The following is an 18,232-nucleotide window of genomic DNA, read 5'->3' as shown; positions in this document are numbered from 1 at the left end:
CGTTGGTTGGTTATTCATGGGAACATGTAGAACATGTAGGGCTAGATAATAATAGAATTTTAGAGATAACCTGCCTAAATGTCTGTGTCATGTACATTAGTAGACGATAACTTATCTTGGAATAGGAATAGAAATAAAACCATCACGTTTCAGCTCAGCAAAAGATGAACAAAATGTTGATTCATCTATCGGGTTCTTTAATTCATAGGGGAGAGTGGCCTAAATTGTGCCGGTGGGGAAGTTGTGCCACCCCTTGTTTCTAGAAAACCATAGAAGAAATTGGAAATGTGACCACATATTTAAGAAGAGCCATCCATTTAACTCATCCTGTAAAGAAGGGAGAAACATGGAATAAGATATAAGCACATTTAAGCTCAAAAAACAGTTTTTTGCCTCTAAAAGTAAAATTTCCATGATCAAGTTTTTTGATTATTGTGTCTGAACAATTATAGACACGTTTGAAAACATTTGACATATGTTTTAGTGCTTCAGTATGCTACACTTTGTGTCTAAATAGTTAGCACGATGTCAGCCCTAAACTGCTGCATCATGCTTATTATCCAACATTCTGGGGTTGGGGTGATTTGTGCCAGAGGGCCTAGGTGAGTTAAGGCCAGGACACACCGGCCCGATAATCGACGTCGTAGAGTCGGGAGGGGGCGGGGACACAAATCTGTTTGGTGTGTGCCGTGAAATCGGTCGTCGTAGATGTCGTCGGGCTTCTTTTGAGCCGATTGAACATGTTCAATAGGGGGCGGGCAGTCTTTCAGTTGGAGCAATTTGATTTGTGGAGGGCTAGCGAATCAGTGAAGCCCGGAAGTGAGGCGGGTTGCACAAACACCTAACAACAGTTAGCCATCGTTTTAATGTGTTTGTTTGTTTCGTTCAGCGAGTACTCACATGCATCAACCCTTGTTGACTGCTCAACACCATGCTCGACACTCTCTGCTAAAAATGGTGCTCTTTATGGTCCATAAATATAAATACGTATTTCTATCTATGTTTATGGTCTAGAGAGCAGTCCCATCATTTCCGGCTTCCGTATTTTTTCGGGCCACAATACAGATTAGCGCCGCCTGCTGTTATGGAGACATTACGTCCCGCGCAAGCGCAGAGCGTACGGAAAGTCAGCAGTCGGTTTGGTGTGTTCTTTGCACTTTTTCGGCCGCGACGGGAAGACTGGAGCTCCCTGGATCGGCAGTCGCGATTTTCGGGTAGTCGGATTGGTGTGTACTGGCCTTTAAAGGCAGAAATGTAGGGGGAATCGCATATGCCAGGTGGCAGTTGGTTCTACAAGGGCGGAGCAGCTAGTGCAAAGTACATTTCTGAGAGTTGTGCCATTGGCATGGCTGTTTACGCTGGTCACCAAAAGAAAGTTATTGTCTACAGTAGCTCAGAAGAGACTGACATCTCCATTCCACTTAACGACACCACTGATGAGAGTTCAGATGGCCAGAAAGATGATGATGGTGACTTTGTCATTGTGAGCTTTGCAGGTAAAACCATTAGATCTGCTAGGCCTTGTTTAAGAAAAGTGTCCTTCAATCTTTGTAAAATATTTACTTTATTTACTTTAAATAAACCTTAAATAAGTAATTGTCTTATGGATTTGTCTTGCATTACAGTTTATGAGATATATATCAATGGCACAATTCAGCCCATGGTATTCTCTCCAACGGCACAACTTACACCACACCGGGGGCAAGTTGTGCCACAAGACAACTTTTTTCCGAAATCTATATTTCTTCAACAGTTTATTCCAGATCCAAAGTTTTTATTGCGAGGGATGCACAACACCCTGAAATATATACATATTTGAGTTGAAGACTTTACTGTCAAGGCCTCACTTTAAAGTCACTTTGAGTAAAAAGTGGAACAACTTAGGCCACTCTCCCCTACAATAGAATGGCTAACTCAGCACAACGGAAGTGTGTGTGAGTGCATATGATTTGTATGCCTTGCTAGTTTAGGAGTAGACCCGTTCTTGTTTTGTTTTGGCTATAACCCCTTTAGGTTACATAGCCTTATCGGATAGCCTTATTATTGCTCAAACAAAAGGTCAAAAGTTCAAGAAGTTTGTTCCGACTTTTTAATATTTCAGTCAGAGAGCCATCTCTGTGGCAACAACCGATAGACTTGACTTACAAGACACACAACAAACACAATGAATATACAATACATACACAAAGAAGATGTTCTCCTGTACCAAAACAACAAAACAAGATATGTGCATATCTGCACAGCATAACAGGCAACAATAGTCCTTACTTCATCAGAGGGGGTTCCTCTGATTGAAATACAGTCATTAAACCACCTCTTTGTTTTGTTTCTCTTCCAGCATTGTTGATGATTGTCATTTGATTAGAGCAAGTGTCAAGGCAGCGTAAACATATGCATATTATAAAAAGTACAAGTAGAAACATGGACCAAAGTTGGACAGTAGAGGGGTGTAGCTACCACAAAGCGAGATTATTGGGAGTTTTCAATGTTTAAGGTTCTTTTTGTAGGGAGTGTTGAGAGATCGAATCACACATGGCACATGTGTGCATTGCATGCAGGTACACAAAAGCTGCTGCATATTAGAATTGCACTTTTGTCAAAAAATATCCACATGCAGCAAACATTTCGAAATTGATGAGTCTATTGGTTATTTAGCACAGGTAATATTCGATCATAAAAACATTTTAGTTTAGTTTAGCTTTTGGATTTAGCCAAAAACTAAAGTGATTTCCATGTGTCTATCAGGGGAAAGTGTCAAACATAAATGAAATGTTTGATTGTAGTGTGTTTAAATATTCTATATCAAGTTTAAAGTTGAAGGGACTGCAATGTACAGTTGTCACTTTTGAAATAAATAATAGGCACTGAAAGTTAACAAATATATTGTTTTACAGATTTAAACAATTAACAGCTTTTTGACAGAATTCCCCTCCTGCCCCCCTTGTAACAACACTCTTGCCTTTCGCTGAAAAATGTTTTAAATATATTTTTCATTGTTGTCAATGATAACTCCCTGTTCCTCTTGACTGAAGTAAATCGCATGCAATCGTCCATTATCTTTGATTTAAGTTTCATGTTGTATGGAGCCACCAAATGCGTAGAATAAAAGCCTGGCTATATCCAAGTTTCTACGTAATAGGCATACACCCCTCAGGCGACATTTGACAAGCAAACTGAATTGAACACATTCCTCTCTTAAATGTAACGTGGCATTATTTAACAAAGGATTAAAAATTGGGTCAATTGCACAATAAGGTTGAATTCAGATTACACACATAAAATCGTAACAACATAAATGAGCATCAGTTTACAGGAACGGTAAGTAAGCGGCTGCTACACATAACTGATACACGGCATTTAGTGATTGGCAATGGCTCAATCTCTTTCTGTCACTTTCTGTGTTTTTTTTCAATTGAATGGTTTCGCTCATAGTTAAGGTGCTTTGTACAGCTAATTATAGTCATTCCTTAGCCCATCAAAATCCACAATGGAAAATGTGTTTAATTTTCACATAATTCAAATGCTAAAGCCCAGTTTACATTGTCATTTTCTACATTCATTTAGAACAGGGGTGTCCAAACTACTGCCCGCGGCCCGCTTTTTATTGGCCCGCGGCCGATTTTAAAGATATAATGTAATATGGCCCTTTGAATTTTTTTTTTTTTTTTTTGCATTTCTTAGTTAACCCACTAGTGCAGGGTTGTCAACTGATTGATTGGCCCGTGGCACATTTTAAAAATATAATGTAATATGGCCCTTTTAATTTTTAAATAATTTAAATGCACTCATTGCATTTCATGTCCCATAAAAGAAAAAGAGCACCAAGCCCATCCCAGAGGACCCTGCATAATATTTTATTTTAAATTAATATTATTATGGAAAATCCATGTGTCCTTCTCCAATAGCTTCTAATTCATCTGGCACAGTGTCTCCATTTTTTTCATACAAAATTCTTCAGCTTTAGCCTCTTAATTTCCCTCTCAAAGTGCACCAGATTCATGCATTTCACTTTAAAAACTTTAAAAAATCTCCCGGGGGGGCATACCCCCGGACCCCCCTTGGAGGGGCGGGATCTCGGCAGGCTACTATTTTCACCCAGCTGGACATTGGACGCAAAAGCAGAAAACACTGGGTGTATCAATGGCATTTCACAAGAGGGGGGATGTATCTGTTTAATGTGCAAGTAAAGTGTTGCCGTGAAGAAGGATTACAATGTACGAAAACACTATGAAACTAAACATCAGAGCAGCTACATGTCCTGATAAATGTGTTATTTTTGCAAAGTGGCCCGGCCCTTCGTAGATTTTTCTGTATGTGGCCCTCAGTGAAAAAAGTTTGGACACCCCTGATTTAGAACGTTTTTAATTTCCTACTCCCCTTCAATAAAAACCTGTCAACATGTGTTTTTCATTTTTTTATTGGTAAATTTAGAGTAAAAAATAATCACTTCATGTCAATTTTAAAAAGAGACTTGTTTATAACTTATTATACATATTATATTAAATAACGTTCGTGGAACACAAAAATGTACTCCTCCCTTTCCATATCATTCTGTGTAGAGGAAGCCCTAGACAAAGGGCTAATACAAAGGGGAATGTAACCAGGAAATCACACCCAACAACTGTTGGAGCAAGAGAAGATTACCACAAAGAGAGTAGAAAAAAGCATAAGCAAATAACACAGAGGGCTGACGGACAAAGCATAAAATAAGTGTAAAACTTAAATCGTGTCATTCATTTGACTTTAAATGCTATAATAGAATAAATTCAAATGGAATGGTAAAATTGACTTGACTTTGGGTTTTAGTTGGTTTATAAAATAAAAATGTGAGCTGGGTTTTGGCATTAGAATCCTTTGTGCTAAAGAAAACTGCTGATTTGCATTATTATTTGAATCATGCCAGCACCATAATTCAATAATATAAGTTTGAGTGTTACATTTAATGCAGTCCAAGACTCCTCCCTTGTTTGTGTTAAGACTGAAACCATTTCTCCCAGACACCCATTTCACAGCTCAGCATCTGATGAACAGCACACCGACTGTTTATCCTGTGTTGTTGGTTTGATCGCTGGCTCCTCCAGCCCACGCGTCAAGAAGACTTTGAGCAAAACACTGAACCCTAAAGTGTTCCCTGTGTGTGTATATGTTTCGGATCAAAGTGTAAACTGCTTTTGGTAAAAGCGCATCAGTCTGTTTTTTTTTTTTTTTTTTTTTAAATGCGGAGCACGTCAGAGCATGATGAGACGACTCTGTGATTGTAAAGCTTGTTCCACTTGTTAAATGAGACTGCCTGTCCCATTAAAACGCATCAGTGCTGCTGTCATGTAGGAGCCATAAAGATAGGCTATATCCAGCTCTAAGGCCCCTCAACCCGTAGTTTACTAAATGCCATTGCCAGGGAAGTTGCTCCCTCCCTCAGGCGTAGCGGGGATCTGCAGAACCAGTCAGGGACACCTGCTGGACATAGGCTGGTGGCTGGTAGAAAGAAGCCCGGGCCGTCTCCATGAAGATGGTTGAGGAGGTGAGACTTTTGCGGTCCTTTTTCAAGCTGTGCCTTCTCTGCCAACGACATAGTAAGAGTTCCACCTGCTCCCTGAAGAAGCTGGTGGTCAAGGTGTACACGATGGGGTTCAAGGCGCTGTTGATGGGTAGGATGAAGATCACCACCCAGCTGCTGATGCTGCCTAAGAGGAGAAGACCAAAGTCTACATTTTAAGCAGTATACATAACACTTCATGTTTCTTATAAGTAAACCATTCAAACAGTAACAACACAGGATGCAGTTTTATTTCTTACCAGGTATCTCCATCTCAAGGAGTGACATGGTTTTCACCAAGAATATGGGAATCCAGCAGAGGGCATCAGAGAACACTATGAAGAAAAACCTGTTGGCCACGGCCACGTCTCTGTGCAGTCTGCTCCTCAGGTCTGTGGCATTGATGCCAGTTTTATAGATGGAGTAGAACATGCTGGAGTAGGAGAAGACGATCACCAGAAAGGCCACCAGGTTTAGACCTGAAGAACAATGCACACACTATTCATAAATGCAGTAGTGAAAGAGGCATTCACATAGTTTACTAAAGTAAAAACAGTATTAGTAGGGGAGAACGAGGTTATGTGTCACACGGGTTGGTTGTCACATTTGTTATATCTCGACACCAGAAGGCGCTGTCTGTGAAATTTTGGTATGGAAATATCTAGAATTGGAATAAGAGGTCACCTACATAGTCCTCCTTGGAGTTAGACAGCTGAATTTGAGGTGAGAGGAAGTTTTGTGTTTTTCATGTCAAATCAAAATCATTTAGCTCTTCAGTATTTTTCTTCTATGCTTTTACACAATGAGTTCATAACAAAACACGTGTTACCCTTAAACAGTGTTAAGGGAAAGCTATAGTTTAGATTGTTGTTAGCTATCTAACTAGTTGTTGGATGGTTGTAAGCCTTGATGCCAACAAGAAATTCCAGTTGGGATTGGTCGTTACATTTTTTGGGGGGTTGGTTGTCACATGTTATCCAAAGGCTGCAGCCAGAAAAGGAACCCAATAATGAAAGAGAATGTCAAGCTGCATCCTCACTGACACCCCCAAAGAAGTAAAGTATCGAGCAGGAAAAGGCAGCTAGCATGCAAAAGAAAAAAGGGCAACAAAATCAAAACAACCCAGTGCATCCCAAACTAGACCAGCTGCCAAGGCTACTGCACCCCAGTGCACTCCACCCCAGCTGGGGAAGAAGAAACAGAACAACAAGAGACAGTGGGACGAGTCTTCATCAGATGAAGAGGATAGTTTAAGTTTGGTTTGTATGGAAACGTTCTCCAACAGCCTTTCAGGGGAAGTATGGGAGAAGTGTTGGATGTGCAACCAGTGGGCACATAAGCTCTGCTCAGTTGGAGTGAGCAGACCCTACATTTGCCATCACTGTAACTCAGATAGTGAATGTGTGTAGCCTAGTTGAGTAGGCTATTATTGTTAGACCTATTTGGTTTGTTCTTTATGTTGTTACATAGGCTGGTCTTAATATCGGTTTCCTATTCGTTTAGTTCTTGCTCATTTTGTGTTACGATGCAATAAGTTATGTAGGCCTACTTGTCAACTTGACGATGACGATGCAATTAAACTTTCAAATTTAGTTCTGCTTTCTTGTCTTCTTCTTAAGATTTTTCCCATAAAGATAGCATTGTGACAAACAACCCCATAGTGTGTGACAACTGACCCCTTGATGGGGTTGGTTGTCACAATGTGTAAGGGTGTCTTTGATGATTAATTTCTTTATTACAATAAGTTGGAAACTGAGAGGGATAAACATTTCAAGCCAACACATTAAGCTTCAAATTAATGACTATTGAAAGACTTTTTGGTGATGAGCAATTCACACTAGAGTAAAAAGTGTGCCTACCATCCCTGTTCTCCCCTAACTGCCCTGCGTTTAAAATGATGCTGAATAATAAACACAGAAGTAATTTTAGCTATATGTACTAAAGTGGAATTATTGCTTGTTCTGCAGAAAACAGGCCACGTTTCTGATATATAATTATAGATGACACAATTAATTTTTTTAATACAGATGCATCAATCAGTGAGCAAGATTTTAATTTTGGTCAAAGCGGTGCAAGTTTTAATTACATCTTGTATAGTTGGATGGGTTTAGTTCAGTGGTTTTCACAATAGGGGTCGAGCCTCCTTGTGCAAAAGGACTCAAGATAAAACTGGGAGGTCGTGAGATGATTAATTTGTTAGGGAAAGAAGAAAAAAAACATTTAAACATTTAAAAAGTTTAGAGGACACATTTCTATTTGAAACATGACAAGAAGGCCCAACTAGACTTAAAGCTACTACGAGTAAGTCGGCACGTTGGCGACACCTTTGAACAAAAGCGGTAGTATTATTATGACGCCAGCTGTCGTGAAGCTGTTTTCTAGCTCGTGCGGGCGTGCAAGATTCAAATAATCAGGAAGCAATACGGTGCGTGTCCGTGTGTTGAAAGTGTGAGGGCACCGGACTCTTTTCGGCTCCGTGAGTCTATGGGTGACACAGCATCAACTAATGCCAGTAAGTGCTAAACACACCTGATTGCAATGAGTTGATACATTGTCACCTCTCACGGAGCTGAACGAGTCCCCGTGTCCTCACACAAAGCGAATGAACGAGAGATGGCAGTCAGTTAGTATGGATCACGATGAAGTAATGTGTTTATGTTGTAAATAATGACTATTTCAGATGAATAATGGTCATCTGATGATGCTGGTGAGGCAAAGTAAACTTTGTTTTAGTAGGCTACCGCTCATTCATTTAGGAGTAAACACTGCAGTCTAGGTTCGCTGCGTGAAATTGTGTATACGTTGCTTGGCAACGCCCTCCCGCCCGACTATCACTCTCCCTTTTAGCTTTTCTTCATTGCATTTTCTTTTTTTTCTTTTATGGTTCAGCCCCGTTATCAGTCATTATGACGACAAACAACTGTCTCAAACAAGGCTCCCGCTCCCCTTCCCTCACCTGGAGTGATAGGCTTCTCAATTCACGTTCCTGCGCCACACTGAAATCTGTGACCAATACGGATATGTGACCATAGAGCATGCACGCGTGAACCGAAAATCGGACTGAGTGTACGACCAGATCAAATGCAGTAATAAAAACTATATAAAAACGTCTTTCTTTGCACTGATGGTCTCGTTTGCTGTTAAAGGTAATTTATGATTATGAGAGGAAACATGAGGCTATTTAAAAGATATTTAAAAGTTACTCGTTGCCGCTTTAAGTAAAAAACTAGATATTTCTACTTTGTTACTTTCCACCACTGCAAACATCTGCAAACAACAGACTCAAGTATAGTAGATTCACTTAATTGTACATGCAGAAAGTAGTAGTTTAGCATGACAAACTGAGGCACCCGATGAATTATCCCACGGATCATTATTTTAACATAGTGATGCAAATGCTGGCACAAATTTAGAGCATGTTCCATGTTTCCTTCATTAGCATCTCCAGACATGCACAGATCCTCGAAGAGAACATTGAGTAATAACAACCCAGACTGATGATGCATTGTTAATGGGGCGCTTGTGTTTGCCGTGTAATATCCCAATCTAAGGTGCAATGCTGCTCCCTGTGTTGTTAGATGATTGGCACACAGTGTAACAATCACAACTTAAATGGGATCAGATTGCTCTATAATGATTACATTCAAAAAGTTTGATTTCTTAAAAACTTTCTGTACCTGATATATAAATAAATATTTAGTCTCCATGTCTCCATGATAAACCACACAAATCTCAATATTTCTATACACATATACGTGTATTCTTATTTAGACTACGGAGGTAACTTCAGGCACTTAAGAACACAGTCATCACAAAACAAATGTAACATCTTGTCTAAAAGGAGTATTTACAATGCCTTTGGGGTGGGGGAAAAACATTATTTTTTTTCTCCAAAATTACCCAGAAATATCCCTGTGGAATATCCTTTCGCAGTAGGTTTTTCTTGCCTGTCAGAGTGCAGGGGAAAGCAGACGCCATTACGTCCATAGTAGTTTCCAAACACATCCTCATTCATCAGGGGCACGGCGGCAATGATGAACCCCAGTAGCCAGATAGAGGCCAGGACCACCTTGCAATGGGATGACAAACGTGATGTTAATTATAATATTAGATGATGGGAGTACCCTTCAAAGCTTACTCCAAAGACAAGGCAAGGCAAGATTATTTATATATCACAATTCAGACAAAAGGCCATTCAAAGTGCCTTACAGGAGTATAAAATACATCAAGATAAGACATTAGAAATTGCATTTAAGTTAAGTTTTTAAGTTAGTTAAAACAAAGAAAATACATCAAATAAAGATTTGACAGCGTGTTTTTCATGGATCTTTATTAATCTTTTAATCTCGACTTCAATAAAGTCACGCTCGCACGCACACACACTGAGCACTCAGCAGAACACTAAAAAAACAAAATAGCCTGTTTACTGCTACTATAGAACAAGCAGATGCAACCTTCTCACATTATAGGGCTGTATGACCATTTTTACACACAAAGCAAGGCGAGCGAGCAGATGTTATAAAGATATTCCCATATCAAAAAAGCACAAACAACAAAAACGATCCAATCAAATCAATGTAAAAAAATATGACATTGAGCAGAATCATTTATTTGCTGTATGAGCAGCACATAGCTCACCCCAGTCTGAAGTTTGCCTGGGCGCAGATTGCTGAAGGGAAAGACAATGACCAGGAACTTCTCCAGAGTCAGGTAGGTCAGCAGGAGGACAGACACCTGAGGGAGAAAACACCCACTATTAATCTAAAAGGAACATGTTAAACTCATGAAGTACATATAGGGACAACTATTCCATATTCCGTAAAAGCACACCATAAACTCTTTCTTTACTAGTGGATATGTCGGTCACCTCTGCATGACACAAGTGAAACAGGGACATGCTCAATCACAGGTGCACTACGCAGTTTCAGGGGAGGGGGATTTGTTTACATTTGCAGGGCCAGCAGTTTGATAACAAAACATATTTACATATTGTAATTCTTAGTTTTGCATAATTCTATCATCATCATGAATCAAATAATTTTAAAGGAATCTGTAACCAAACGTAAGACGTAGTCTAGAGTAGGCCTATGTTTGTAAACCAAACTCTGGGCCCTGCTGCTGTAAACAACAGTGAAACAGATACTTTTCAGGAAGCTCTCTAACTTCAAACAGTGTTCCAGGGATCCAACTTTCCTATGAGGAAAGTATGTTTATTATGTTATGAGAATATACCTTAGAAAATGTTCACTTCTCTGACTCCCCCAAAGTTACATAGTGAACCTCCATTGCTCTGCTAGTGGGCAAAAACTTCACAGAGAAGAAACATGGTTATATGGTATATAAAGAGTTGAAATTGCCCAGAAAGTGTCACTCCTCCCTGTATACATCATAGCCTTGAGAATAAAACTATGTATCATCTGGATCTGGAGGATGGGGGCTGACAACATGCTGGACGCGGCGGCATCATCAGAATAAGAGTGTAAGAGCTCAAGAAGAATACAGATAAAGCTTGGATATGTATTGCAGCGAGTGAACACAGTGTATTGTCTGTACGTGTGATGAGGTACTGGGGTGTTAATCCGTATTGATTTTACCTCTGTGGAGAGCATGGCCAGGAATCCGATGGTCCGACACTCCACACTCTCCATCCAGAGCAAGGCGTTGCGATTGTACTGCCCGCGGAATTTCACATCGAACACGCCGACGAAGAACAGGTACACACCCATGAGGCAGTCTGCACCTGAACGATAAGAGACGGGGAGACACATGAGACCTTTGATGGAGAGAGAGAAAGAGAGAGAGAGAGAGAAAGAGAAAGAGAAAGAGAAAGAGAAAGAGAAAGAGAAAGAGAAAGAGAAAGAGAAAGAGAAAGAGAAAGAGAAAGAGAAAGAGAAAGAGAAAGAGAAAGAGAAAGAGAAAATAGGTGAGTCATTGGATCAATACACAACTTCAGGAAGCCACCATGACTCATTCGTTTAACCTTGAACATCATATGTGTTCTTCTTCTTTTGCTTGCGCCTGGCTGCTGCACTGGAAGGATGATAAGATACAACTCCTCGACTCCTTTTTTTCCCTTCTGAGGATCAAGCTTAAGTATTGTTTGAAAAGTTACAGTAAGGTTTGGCAGAGTGTGGAGGAACAATAAGAAGGGAAGGCGACCAAGTGGAGTACTGCTGACACAGGAGAACCGAGCAGAAGTGAGTTGAATGACAATTTAAAAAAACTGATTGAATACAAAACACGCATATGATGTGTGCACTGAGGGAGAGAAGTCAAAATGTCAATTAAAAGGCAGTGGGTCTAGGAGTTCTACAGCAAACCCTCTGTTCTATGTGTAGCCTCCTGTCTATCTGGTCTATTGTTTGTTGCAAGTACTGTTGTTTTGAATATAAGGTTTAGAAGAATGATTTTTCTGCACATCGTTACTGAGTGTGAGTATAGCAAGTGTTGGGTTTACTCACAGCATAGAACTTTGATGCAGACAGCATGCAGGTTGTTCTCAGCTCGTATCAGTGACCTCATGCCGATGACCAAGAGGTTACCAAAGCAGGTTATGAAAGCCATGACCCACACTGACACACGCAGCACCATGTTAGCCAGCAGGTCCTCAAAGGAGGAGATGCCATCTGTGTTGGGCTTACAGGACCTGACATGAGGTGCATAGGAGCAGTACTGGAACGTCTTGAAGTATCTGGTCGTGGAAAATACACTTAGATAAACAATGACAACAGCGAGAGATACAAAAAAAATACATCATGTTTGGTTATTTAGTGAGGACAGTCCCGTGTAAGGATTGTACGTACATGTGTGAGAGATTCTTCATAGGCAGAAACATCTTAGTCTGAATATGTGGGATTTCTATCCCCTCCAGGGCCCTGTGGAAAACGGAGTGTGTTATACCACCGCACACACTCTGCAGCCAAGCTCTTTATTTTGAGAGTGTGTGTATTTTGAGTCACTCACAGAGACTGAAGATGTGTCAGGTGGTTGAAGTGGCTGGGGTGAATGTGGAGATGGAGATTGTCGGAAATATTTCTGAAACAAGAAACAGATGGGGACCGACTCAAAACAACCTGCCTGATTGTACTGTAACTCGTTGCTTAATCATGGTCAAAGTTTTTTTGTCTTTTGTTTTAACTAAAAATAAAACAAATATTTTTGCATTTTTGCATATTAATTACATATTAAAACTGGAGTTACATACGTATCATTCTGTATACATACAGTTACCAACAATATACAGTATGTTTGGATATTTGTGGAGTGCATTGCAAGCCTATGATCAATTTAACTTATTTTAATAATAATAATTGATTGGATTTATATAGCGCTTTTCAAGGTACTCAAAGCGCTTTACAGGGTTCCAGGTTCAATTCGTTCACACACAGTCATACCGGTGGTGATAAACTACGATAGTAGCCACAGTTGCCCTGGGGCAGACTGACAGAAGCGAGGCTGCCATTCCGCGCCATCGCCCCCTCCGACCACCACCTCAAACATACAGCAGTCATACACAATCACACGAGGCAAGGTGGGTGAAGTGTCTTGCCCAGGGACACAACGACCATGACACAAGTGGCCGGGCGGGGATCGAAACGCCAACCCTAGGATCGTTGGCCAACCAGCTTAACCACCTGAGCCACAGTCGCCCCATTTTTTACTCATTTAATCACTATGCCCGACATCTATACAATGTAATTTAAAGCAGCACTTGAGTACGCTACACCTTATAGCAATAAATAACCCAAATGTTGTTAGGTACAGTCTTTACAAAACTATACAAATAGGTTATTGTTGTTTTGATTGTTAGTTTAAAGTCATTCAAACCACAACATTCTCATAGTATAACACAAAGACCTTGGCTCTCGATACACCAGTCTGTAAACTCTGAGCTTAAAGAGAAACTAACTGGATGCAGCATAGTGACAACCCACGCAAAAACTACAAAATATCACATCCAAATTTGGCACCCCACACGTTTAATTGGAGGTGCAGGCTGATCTATCTGATCATTGTATTTCTTTCCGTTTCATTTTGGACGATGGAAAATACTACACAGAAAGAACGTCATGACAGGAGTGAGTCACTATTTTAACGAGCAAAATGTCCGATTGATATCATTCTTCACTCCTGGGAAATCATTAGTACAGAACAGTGGTTAAATCTGAGCACCATCCAACCGGTAAATCACACCAGACAAGCAACCACCACCTACGCTTTAGCCCTGTAGCAGCTGGAGAGACCACACAAAGACACAATGACAAACTGCATTCTGTCAAGCTAGTTCAAACGTATCCTTTAAGGGAATTCAGACGTTTATTTTTGTGACAAGGTAACTACTAAACACATCACTACTAACAGGCACCTGTCTTAATCTTTACACCTAAAAGTAAAAGCACGGCAATGTTATGGTTAGTGATCTATTATTTTACAAAAAGGTGAAATAGTGTGCATCCATACAAAATTGTTCAGACAATCTCTAAAAGATGCAACTGTCCAATACATCTGAGAAGAAGCATCTCTTGTGGACAAATACACATTTTTTCTTCTTGTTTTACACTAAATACACTTTGACATGTCATAGCACAAGATGAATACACATACATGGACTGTACTAAGAGACACAGATACCAGGTTTGACTTTTCACTCACAGGTTTGACTTTTCACTCACAGTTTGAGGAGGGACTTGGAGAGGCTCTTAAAGGTGTTTTTCGGCAGCTCCCTTATCCTGTTGCTGGATAGATTTCTAAAGAAAATGAGAAGTGAAAAAAAAGAAGAAAAAAAAAGGAAAGCAAGATCTCATTCATTACCAAATATTTTCCCAACTTTTGATTTTCTTTGCAGAGCTATATCGGAACATCAAACATAAAAAAATAAAAAATCTAGGAGAACACAATGTTCTCTATCCCATTCAGTTCTTGCATACAACACACAATTCTTGGTAATTCTCTTCTCGTCTATTATTTATATACTCCATTCAAATTTTGTTTTATGGCATCATTTTGGGCCAAGGCAATACTGTTGTTATATCTCACTTACTGGAAATCACTACAGTCTCAGATCGTAAACACAGACACTGTTTTATGGTGTTCTTTTCTCTGTTCTTGCTTTTAAAAGAAATGTCTAGACGAGTATAAGTATTCCAGTGAAACACAGTAACTGATTACACCTTCCACCTCTCATTACTTCTTGCATTATGTGATAATGTGAACAGAATGATAAAGATAGAAAACAAAATGGGCTTATACTCACAATTCAGCCAGCTTCCACAGAGACTGGAAGGTGTTTTCGGGGACACTCCTGATCCTGTTGTCCATCAGTAACCTGAACAGGACAGAGCTTATTTTTTATTTTCTCTGTAGCCCTTTTAGATTCTAGTAATATAAAGTGCATAACAAATAAAAGGTATTATTATTATTATTATTATTATTATTATTATTATTATTATTATTATTATTATTATTATTATTATTATTATTATTATTGATGTGAGAATCCATGTGCAAAGTGATGCCTCAGCCCCCTGTTGCGGATTCCCTGCTGGGACTAACTGCGAGCTCATTTGTTGAATCACCTGAATCCCCCACAAAGCTCCCGTTAATACTCGGAAAAACAAACCTTCTCTTGCACATGCAAGTTCATACATCCAAGCTCAGATGCTGACCAGACAGGAGTGACATTGGATTGGATGGCGGTTAAATGTGGAGTCAGTGATTCTAGAGAATGCTTGTTGACAAAATCACTGAATAAAGCCACACGATCTGCTACCTGTGAGTGTGTGTGCGATGGAACAAAAATACAATGTTTATATAACAGCCTTTACAAGTTCTGTTAACTGGCATGTTACTAGCTACGATGGGCCCCTTTGTTTACATACCCTTTGTTTACATACCAGTTTACAGAGCCTAGGCTGTGCACCGCCACTGAATATTTTTTCACACACAGTACGGACAGGTAGCAGATGATGAGGACATATTCACTGATTCTGACAACAAGCTTTCTCCAGAATTGCTGACTTCACCTTAAAATGCCTTGCTCAAGGGACATCTTAACAGTGCCAGGGAAGGCCGAACAAACACTTGTCTACCGAAATTGAGTGACGAGATCAGTCTGCCCCCATCTATTTCATTACATCACAAAGTATTGTTAAGATTGACCATGGTAAAAAGAGAAAGGTCCCAAATGATCAGAAATGTCTTCAATAAAAAGTTAAGATGATATAAAAACAGAGAGGCATAGCATGGCAAGCAAAAATAGAAAAATAATAAATTAAAATTACATAATTAAAATATAACTTTTAGGCATTTCGATAAATAATTGAATTGTGTTCAATAACGTTGTAATCTTGCTCTAATCAAAAAGGATTGTCTCGATCCTTATTACTTTGATTGGCAGTAATGCACGGAATATCAAACTTAACAAACCAATTAAAAGAAATTGGATTTTTTATTTTTGTCTTGATTTTAGCCACAAAGCAGAACAGGATCCTAAAAAACAGATTGCGGTTCTGCACCACTGAGCACTTAAGACTCCACGATGCGCTGAGCAAGCAAAAGCTGTGCGGGGAAAATTGTATTTACATAAACTGTGAATTAAACAGTGTGGTTTAAAGTCCTCCTGATGTTTCTTTTATTAAAGCCGCAGTCCCAAGTCAGCTAGATTGTCCCAGATGCATAACGCCAGGGAGTAATTACTCGAATTACTGTGCATACACACATTAGTAAAAAAAAACATAAACCTCTTTCATCGTTTTGTTTGTAATCACAATATGATGATAATTAATGGCAGAAACACAGTTGCTGAATCAAGCATTGATTGATTGTGTGGTGCGTCTGATGGAGCTAGCGCCTAATCTGTAATAGTTTATTGTTTCCTAAAAACTTTAAAAGCTGGAATGGAACTTCTAAACTCCAAAAAATGTGTTTTAAGCGTTTGAGTTTTATTGAGTTTCAAAGTGTGGGATACTCACAAAACTTCAAGCTTGCTGCATGTCTTCAAGATAGAGTAGTTGAGAGTTTGAATCTGGTTTCCTTCAAGATCCCTGAAAGCAGAAAGAAAGGGGATGGGATGCGAGGCGTGTACACTTAGCAAGATGTAGAAGAACATCTGATTGCATTTAAAAGATAGTTAAAACAAAGATCAAGTATAGAATACATCAAGATTGGACATTAGAAAAGCGAATAAAAAACAAATACAAATTAAAAAAAAATTAAAAAGGAAACAGAAAAGTCTTCAGAATTGATTTAAAAGAGCTGAGAGTTGCAGCAGACCTGAAGTTTTCTGGGAGTGTGTTCCAGATATGCTGAAAGCTGCTTATGAAAGTAGTAACAGCATTATGTGTACAGTGTTTCCGTTCACGTAAAAATAAAACAGTGACAGACGTTGTTTGCTTTGGAATATACAGTCATATGAAAAAGTTTGGGAACCCCTCTCAGCCGGCATAATAATTGACTCTGCTTTCACAAAAAAAAAGATAAAAGTGGTATGTCTTTAATTTACCAGGAACAGCTAAGTACTGGGATGTTTTCCAAACAAAGATTTTTTGAAAAGCAGTATTTGGTTGTATGAAATAAAATAAAATGTGAAAAACTGGCTGTGCAAAAATATGGGTACCCTTGTGGTTTTGTTGATTTTAATGCCTGTAACAGCATGTAAAACTGATGACTTTAAACGCAAAGTTGGTTGGATTATGTTGTTAAGCCTTGAACCTCATAGAATTGTCTGTTTAATCATGAGAAAATGTATTTTAGGTGCCTAAATGCAAGTTGCACTTCTCTTTGACTCTCTGCTGAAGTGAAACAGAATGGGATCATCAAAACAGCTCCCAAAAGATCTGAAAAACAAAGATTGTTCATTGTCATGGTTTAGGGGAAGGCTACAAGAAGCTTTCCCAAAGGTTTCAATTGTCAATTTCGACTGTAGGGAACGTTGTCAGGAAATGGAAGGACACAAGCATAGTGGCAGTTAAACCCAGGCATAGCATACCAAGAAAAAAACAGGAGCGGCATAGGTGGAGGATTGTGAGAATGGTTGCACACAACCCACAGATCACCTCCAAAGACCTGCAAGAACATCTGGCTGCAGATTGTGTATCTGTACATCGTTCAACAATTCAGCGCAATTTGCACCAAAACATCTGCTTTTTATAAAGACCAAATAACTTAATTGTTGTCTCATCAGTCCAAAGCATTTTCTTCCAATATGAAGCTGGCTTGTCTAAATGAGCTTTTGCATACTCCATGCAACTGTATCTGTGGCGTGGGCGCAGAAAGGGCTTCCTTCTCATCACCCGGCCATACAGATGTTTTGGTGCAAATTGCACTGAATTGTAGAACCATGTACAGATACACAATCTGCAGCCAAATGTTCTTGCAGGTCTTTGGAGGTGATCTTTGGGTTGTGTGCAACCATTCTCACAATCCGCCGCATATGCCGCTCTTGTACTTTTCTTGGTCTGCTAGACCTGGGTTTAACTGCAACTGTGCCTGTGTCCTTCCATTCCCTGACAACGTTCCTTACAGTAGAAATTGACAATTGAAACCTTTGGGAAAGCTTCTTGTAGCCTTCCCCTAAACCATGACAATGAATAATCTTTGTTTTTCAGATCTTTTGGGAGCTGTTTTGATGATCCCATTCTGTCTCACTTCAGCAGAGAGTCAAAGAGAAGTGCAACTTGCATTTAGGCACCTAAAATA

The 18,232-nt window shown here is 39.5% G+C and overlaps 1 protein-coding gene across 1 annotated transcript in view; it reads right to left on the bottom strand.

The window, feature by feature from the left end:
* Positions 1–2,075: 2,075 nt before the first annotated feature.
* Positions 2,076–18,232, bottom strand: part of rxfp2a (relaxin family peptide receptor 2a) — a 42,076-nt gene continuing 25,919 nt past the window's right edge. The window contains exons 10-20 of the mRNA XM_080040368.1: positions 16,507–16,578; positions 14,790–14,861; positions 14,209–14,283; positions 12,500–12,571; positions 12,340–12,411; positions 11,998–12,227; positions 11,131–11,276; positions 10,175–10,270; positions 9,437–9,605; positions 5,797–6,015; positions 2,076–5,684 (exon numbers count right to left, since the gene is read on the bottom strand). Of these exons, the coding sequence (XP_079896494.1) occupies positions 5,416–5,684; positions 5,797–6,015; positions 9,437–9,605; positions 10,175–10,270; positions 11,131–11,276; positions 11,998–12,227; positions 12,340–12,411; positions 12,500–12,571; positions 14,209–14,283; positions 14,790–14,861; positions 16,507–16,578 (1,492 nt within the window). The 3' untranslated portion in view covers positions 2,076–5,415. The remainder of the gene's footprint in view (positions 5,685–5,796; positions 6,016–9,436; positions 9,606–10,174; positions 10,271–11,130; positions 11,277–11,997; positions 12,228–12,339; positions 12,412–12,499; positions 12,572–14,208; positions 14,284–14,789; positions 14,862–16,506; positions 16,579–18,232) is intronic.

The sequence above is a fragment of the Ammodytes marinus genome, assembly GCF_949987685.1.
Source record: "Ammodytes marinus genome assembly, chromosome: 14".
NCBI classification, from domain to species: domain Eukaryota; kingdom Metazoa; phylum Chordata; class Actinopteri; order Uranoscopiformes; family Ammodytidae; genus Ammodytes; species Ammodytes marinus.
This window is presented reverse-complemented; position numbering and strand designations above follow the sequence as displayed.